At 38.6% G+C, this 7138-nt stretch overlaps 2 protein-coding genes across 2 annotated transcripts; both read right to left on the bottom strand.

The window, feature by feature from the left end:
- Positions 1-2248: 2248 nt before the first annotated feature.
- Positions 2249-4450, bottom strand: LOC106301853 (elicitor-responsive protein 3-like). Its single transcript, XM_013738336.1, has 7 exons — positions 4320-4450; positions 4146-4250; positions 3951-4077; positions 3787-3858; positions 3106-3151; positions 2703-3012; positions 2249-2609 (listed from the first exon to the last, which is right to left on the bottom strand). The coding sequence occupies exons 1-7, from the start codon at positions 4363-4365 to the stop codon at positions 2572-2574; spliced, it is 744 nt and encodes a 247-aa protein (XP_013593790.1). The 5' UTR covers positions 4366-4450; the 3' UTR covers positions 2249-2571.
- A 655-nt stretch (positions 4451-5105) lies between these two features.
- On the bottom strand, positions 5106-6974 carry LOC106303587 (CBS domain-containing protein CBSX2, chloroplastic-like). The gene is made up of 8 exons (XM_013739865.1): positions 6685-6974; positions 6512-6599; positions 6361-6425; positions 6177-6225; positions 5845-5900; positions 5614-5729; positions 5481-5538; positions 5106-5372 (listed from the first exon to the last, which is right to left on the bottom strand). The coding sequence occupies exons 1-8, from the start codon at positions 6862-6864 to the stop codon at positions 5298-5300; spliced, it is 687 nt and encodes a 228-aa protein (XP_013595319.1). The 5' UTR covers positions 6865-6974; the 3' UTR covers positions 5106-5297.
- Positions 6975-7138: the final 164 nt, after the last annotated feature.

Raw genomic sequence — 7138 nt, 5'->3', positions numbered from 1 at the left:
CTTGTAGTAGGGTCTGTCTTGTAGTAGTCACGGGAGTGTGTTTTTACGTTTGATTTTTGTATTGTAGTAGTCACGGGATTGTAGTAATTACAAGGATGTATGTCACTAAATTTTATAAGTCACCTTCTCTATATAATTGTCATCACTTTCTCTTTGTTATCTCATCATCCCTTCTTCCCTTCTCTAGTTGTCTTCTTCACTTCTCAAGCTCCCGTAAACAATATTGATCACTGCCTCTTGGTGATCCTATATAATTGTGATCACAAGTCTTTTTTATAACTACTCTCATCTTATCTCCTTCTCTTTATTTTTTTCACCTTTTTTAAACACAAAATTTCTACATAAAATTTTACGTTTTATACAAGTCAATGGCATCTGGTTCTCATTACCCTTTTGAGGGATCAGATGATGATACTTGTGATGAATATTTTGATCAAACTTTCGATCAATATTTCGATCAAACTTTCGAGAATTTTACCATTGTTAATCAAGAAGAAGAAAGGAAAAAAAGGAAGAAACGCGTTTATATCGAAATAAATCGTGAAGAAGACGATTTAAGGTTATGGAATGATTATTTCTGTGACACTCCTACATATCCTCAAAATCTATTCCGACGACGTTTTAGAATGAACAAGCCATTGTTCATGCACATTGTTGACCGACTCTCCAACGAAGTTCACTTCTTTCGCCAAAAGAAAGATAGTCTTGGAAGGCTTAGTCTCTCACCACTCCAAAAGTGTTCAGCAGCCATTCGTCTCTTGGCATACGGTAGTGCGGCTGATACGGTCGACGAATACCTCCGGCTCGGTGAAACTACAGCTCGGTCTTGTTTGGAGCATTTTGTGGAAGGAATAATTAATTTGTTCGGCGATGAGTACCTAAGAAGACCAACACCGGCTGATCTTCAACGTCTACTTGATATTGGAGAGCATCGTGGATTCCCCGGGATGATAGGAAGCATCGATTGTATGCATTGGGAGTGGAAGAATTGTCCCACCGCTTGGAAAGGGCAATATTCTCGTGGTTCGGGTAAACCAACAATTGTTTTAGAGGCGGTTGCTTCGTATGATCTCTGGATATGGCATGCGTTTTTTGGACCTCCAGGTACTTTAAATGATATCAATGTTCTTGATCGCTCACCTGTTTTTGATGACATAATAAATGGTCAAGCTCCGCAAGTCACTTACTATGTCAGTGGAAGAGAGTATAATTTGGCTTATTATCTCACCGATGGTATTTATCCGAAATGGGCAACTTTTATCCAATCTATTCCGATGCCACAAGGACCGAAAGCGGTTTTATTTGCTCAACGTCAAGAAGCTGTCCGCAAAGATGTCGAGCGCGCTTTTGGAGTCTTGCAAGCTCGCTTCGCCATAGTTAAAAATCCGGCACTTTTTTGGGATAAAGTCAAAATTGGAAAGATTATGAGAGCTTGTATCATACTCCACAATATGATAGTAGAAGACGAACGAGATGGCTATACTCTATTTGATGTTTCAGAGTTCCAACAAGGAGAAGACACCGGAAGTTCACATGTCGATCTCACGTATTCTACAGATATCCCTACAAATATCGCCAATATGATGGGTGTTCGAACTAGAATTCGGGATAGACAAATGCATCAGCAACTGAAAGCGGATTTGGTTGAACACATATGGCGTAAATTTGGACTTGATGAAGACAACAACTGAGCTTCAATTTTTTTTTTTTTATATTCTCGTTTAACGTAGTAATCTTTGTTTGTATGTTTTTTTTTAAAGTTCTATGTTTTAAATGTAATTTAATTAATAAATAAAAATTTCATTTATAAAAATTTTTAATTTTTTTAAAAATAAGAACCTCTAAATAAGAGACTTCCATTGGAGGCCCAAAATTTTAAACGTTTCTTAATGAGTTTCTTATTTAGAAACCCATATGAGTATATGGGTTGATCATGCTCTTATACGTCTGTTTCCCTCTTTAGTCTTTACCCACTTTTGCTCAGTGGAGCAGAGATCGAGAAACCAAAGTGTAGTTGAATCTGTCGGCTAATATACTTAGATTCTACAACTTTATTACCGATTGTCAACAATGTTTTGTTAAAGACTTTAAAACATCGAGCTGGATATACATTGACAAAATATATTATATACTAATCACTGAGCACTTCGATGATTAGCTGCTGTGAACACGAATAGTTCCAAATCTTAAGAGTTAAAAGACAGAACAGGTTGAACAAAAGAAAAAAAGACAGAACAGAAACCAGCTCTTAAGAAATTGTGACTAAAGATGATCGATGAACCACACATACACACCACAATATAAGGTCTTTTTTAAAGGTAATAATTCGATTATTCTGCAACATAATCTGCAAGCTGGCTTAATATGAACATATCCAAACTTCCCCAATGAGTCTCACTGACCATCGCAAAAAACTAACCATTAAGCTACATTTCGCAAAGACCAACAAAAGCACAGGGAAGATAAAAGAAAGAACAAAAAAATCGTCACAAAGTTCTAGGAATAGCATATCACTAGTATTATGATCTATGCATCATAACCACTTTCCTGTCAATTCTAAACGCCGCAGCTTTAGTACGTAGGCGGAGGGTATTGTCCTGGATATGGACCTGAAGAAGAAGAAGAATACAATATCAACTACCACTGAGCAAGAACAAACAAGCAAACCTTAGATCAGAAGAAAAAAAAGAGTATTAACGTACCTTGTGGGTAATACGGTGATGGTTGAGGAGGATATGGAGGAGGAGGAGGGTAAGCTGAAGGACCTGGAGGGTAAGCGGAAGGACCGGGAGGGTAAGCTGAAGGACCTGGAGGATAAGCAGTTGAGGGAGGAGGAGGATAAGCTGAAGCTGGTGGGTATGCCGATTGCGGCTGAGAGTATTGTCCTTGTGGGTACGGAGATGGTCCAGAGTAGGGTGGTGATGAATATGGAGATGGAGCAGGCGGTGCTGAGTATTGAGGTACTTGAGGGGCATACGGTGGTGCTGATGGCGCAGACCCGTAATTTTGTTTCTGCATACAAGAAACAGATTTTGTCTTTATAGCCCCGTTTTGTCAATAAATGAAAGAAGTAACTCAGTGTTGCTAATGAAGTCTTGGCTTTACCTTTGCGCCTGCATAATGCAGTATAAGTCTTACTTCTCCCGCAAATCTGCAAGACAAAGGTAATGCATTTTTAGAAGAATTTATAATCAAATAATTACAAGGAGAAAACACTGAGAACAAGCAACCAAAATCTTTGCAGGTTGTTGTAACTGACTTTAGGGAATATAAGATAACGAAAGTTCCAGTCAATCACAGAGTCATACATATCCGCCATGGTTAAAATTCTATGATTCTAATTGACATTACAGCGTTTAAATGAGACCTCACTGGTAATTATTAGGCAACTTAACAAGAGATATATCTCAGTAGGTTCAGTTCTATATCTCATCACATTACACTAGGAAGGAAACGCACAAACAAAACAAACAAGTGCAATTTTGCTGAAATAAAAATAAATCTTGCATTTCTACTAAAAGCAAAGATGACAAGAAACTCCACATAAAAACAGTCTTATCAGTGAACAAAACCATGCTTCCATGTCAAGAATTTAAATAAATAGCATGAACTAATCATTCCACTTCAGTAGAAAGCACATGACTCACGACTGCAGTAACCAAGGAAACTATATATATTCAAGCACTGTGCAGCTACAGAAATATATAAAAAGAGTGTCTTTGATAACGAACAAACCATGATACTCAAAGCAAAAGTCCCCAAAACTAGTGAAGCCAATGTAGTTACCTGCCAGTTTTGGTCTGAAGAGTCCAGGTACAGTCGTCGTATCCCTGAGAAAGAACCTTCTGCAACTGAATCCTAATCACAACAAACAAAATAACAGACCAAAAAGACTCAATTCCAAATCGACTATCACAAACAGAAAGCAGACATGAGAGAAATCAACATACGTAGCATTGCCAATGAAGTCATCAGTGGAGAGAGTGTTACTATTCCAGACAGCAACCTTAAGATCCCTAAGTCCTTCAAGCAAAGTGAACATAAACTTCTCTTGAAACACTGCGTTCTTCCCACCATCTGAAACCCACAACCAATCAAATCAAAAGCAACTTTGAGAGATACTAAAATTTGGTTCGGATCCGAACCTGTGCAGGTTCGGGTACGGTGCCTAGTGCCGCTGTACTCGAGGACAACGTATGGATCTTGCCTTGAGAACCATTCTGTATCCTTCAATTTCTGACACCCAACCACTGAAAAAAAAAAAACAAAATTAAACTTTGCTGAGAATCGAATCAGGGGAAGAGAAGGGCACTACTAACCAGTGACCTCGAGGATCTGGCCTTGAATTCCCGCCATGGTCGACATGAATTGGATTGAAGAAGCTTCGGTTGCTTACGAAATGACGATGAGGATGAGCTGAATCCAGAGGAGGTCCGTGACGATTTAAATATCTTTAATATTTAAATAATCAGACTTTCCCAGAAGTTGCTTTCAAAGAGCCAAACACGCGTTTCGTAAGGTCATCATCGTAACTTTGACTTTACATAAATATAGTATTAATTACGCGTTTAAGAAAATAATATTATTTCGTTATTAAATACCGATGTGTTTCTTGCGAAAGCCACAAGCGCTTCAAAGACCAACTCTGCATCATCCCATATAAGACCATAACGTGTGTACAGACAGGTCACGAAGAAAGCTACCGACGTGTATATTGAGGAGAGTGTTCGAGGCATTTGGTTGGAAACTTCTGCGAGCCTCTTCCAAGCTTCAGCACTTAGCATACATATCGAAGAGAGTGTATATTGAGGAGAATGTTGTTCATAAAGAGGAACAGTGACTTAGTATCTTATCGTAACGAGTTCGTAGCAAAACATAGAATTAGTAACATGGTCATGAACTAACTATCCATGTTTGAGTGAGTCGCTTGTAGCAGCATGTTGTAGAGACGGTCTAACGTAGGTAAGGAGGTCGAAAACACACGAACACCATTGCTACTTCTCCTGAGCATAACATATGAAAGTAGAGTTCAAATTCTGTTTGGTCGTTGTGTTTTGTTGATTATAAGATTATTAAAGAGTAGACTTGCGATCGAGAGACACGAATAATATAATAAAATATGTATGAGATACCAATCGTCTTAAAAATTCTGAGGCTGAGAAATGTTACTCCTAAAGAATTTGCTTGTGGAGGTGAGGGAATGGTTACATTTTATATATAATACTTAATCAATCGAATCAACATATTTGCTATTAACTATATAGCAGGTTCAAGAGCTCTGCTCCATAGCTGCTTGGCTAGGTTGAGTTCTCGGTTTCCCGCTTGATCTGCAGTGCAGCCCTTACAACGTTCCCCCTTGTTAGGATCCCAATCTTTGTTGCGACACAAACAAAAAGGACCAAGATCAGATCAGATGAATATCAAATTAAAAGGAACAAAAAGAAGAAGAAGAAGAGATTGTGAGTTTGAGATTCTCTCACCAGTTTTCCATCTGAATCCACGACTGGTAATCTTCTGAACTTTGTTTCCAGTAGCAACCTGGAGGTAACAAGTGGTTAGAGATTTTCTTAAAAAATAAGCTGAGCTCATAGTCTCCAGGGAGGAGAATGGTACCTGGCAGCATCTTCTAAATTGGTAGAGCCACGGACAACCAGAGGAGAAGGCGTCATCAAATCTCCAACCACTTTCCCATGTGTCTTGCTTATCAGCTTCTGAAGTTCGTTAAATGTCTGGTAACAAAAACACAAGTCCAAATATCATATAAGTTCCAGGAGAGTTTCATCAAACGGTGACAAACAAATGTCCTGATATAAATAGCAAAAAAGTGGATAAATAAAAACGTACTTTCCATGAACTGTCCACGTTAGGGAACATGTTTGTATCATTTTGGCTGCTCCGGCCTATAATATTCCGAAAAGACAAGAGGTTAAGTTTGCTTTACCACACAAAACCCATAAACAGAACTAAGCAAGAAAACTAAACTATGTGCCAACAATACTAAGAAGATCCACCTATAGTCTAGAATTGAGATCATACAAAATGAATTACGAGTCATATCTACTAACTAACTGATTAAAATCTGCTAAAATGATACCAAAACAATAAACTTTGGTGATGCATCACACAAAAGAGAACCAGCAGAAGGTTCAAAAACACATTTATACAATACCACTTACCAGAAATAGAGTCGAGTGCAAGTAAGTCGTAATCAGAAACAACGCCAACCTAGAGGGGAAGATTAGAGCAGAGGAATAAGAAAGATCTCATACAGATAAAAAGCATATTAAATTATGTAAAATGACTATGGCTAATCACGAGCTTCCTACACAACACAACGAGAAAAGAGAGAAAAGGCTATACCAGACTCCAATCATCATCAATTACAGGCAAGCCCGTGACCTTCTTCTCAACCAGAAGTTCCAATGCTGTTCAAATGCAAAAAAACAAAAAAAAAACAGATTACAGAGACTTACAAGGAAGGATTGTTTTCATCTTTAGCGTAATAACTTACCATCATCAACCGACGTAGAGGGCTTAACAACATGAAGATGCTGTTTCCCTGTCATGAAATCACCAACTGTGTAACCCCCGTTTTTACCCTGAAACCAAATCTCACATGATCAACCAACCAAGCAACCAAAGTTTCAATTTTTAAAATGAAAAGGGTGAATAATAAGCACTCACCGGGACAGAGTTATTAACGCCGGAAGGAGCTGCGAAGACAGCAGAGGCGGAGATTCGCGGTGAAAAAGTGGAGCGACGAGGAGGAAGAGAGAAGGAGGAAGGAAGGCATGGATTGAGTGATGATGTATGTAGTGGAAGTCGCGGTATGGGCAGAGAATTTGACAGAGAGATCGAACCCATTGATTAGCTTATCCTCCTCTGTTTTCTCACGAATCCCAACGCAAAATAAAAACAATTTACTTGTTGTTGTGAGAGAAATAAAGGTTGAAACTTGAGAAAAGGGGAGAAGAAAGAGAAGCGTTGTTTTGATTGGGTGGTAAAAAAAAAAGTAGACAAGTTTGTGATTGGTGGGGACACATCCCACATGTTTCATACATGGTCGACTCGACTGGTCGGTGTTTTGGTTCTTCACTTTTGGTTTGGGTGATTTTTTCCCCACCTTTTTTTTTTTTTT

This window comes from Brassica oleracea, chromosome C7, assembly GCF_000695525.1.
Source record: "Brassica oleracea var. oleracea cultivar TO1000 chromosome C7, BOL, whole genome shotgun sequence".
In the NCBI taxonomy this organism is placed as follows: domain Eukaryota; kingdom Viridiplantae; phylum Streptophyta; class Magnoliopsida; order Brassicales; family Brassicaceae; genus Brassica; species Brassica oleracea.
Note: the sequence above shows the minus strand (reverse complement) of the source record. Positions and strands in the feature narration are given on the sequence as shown.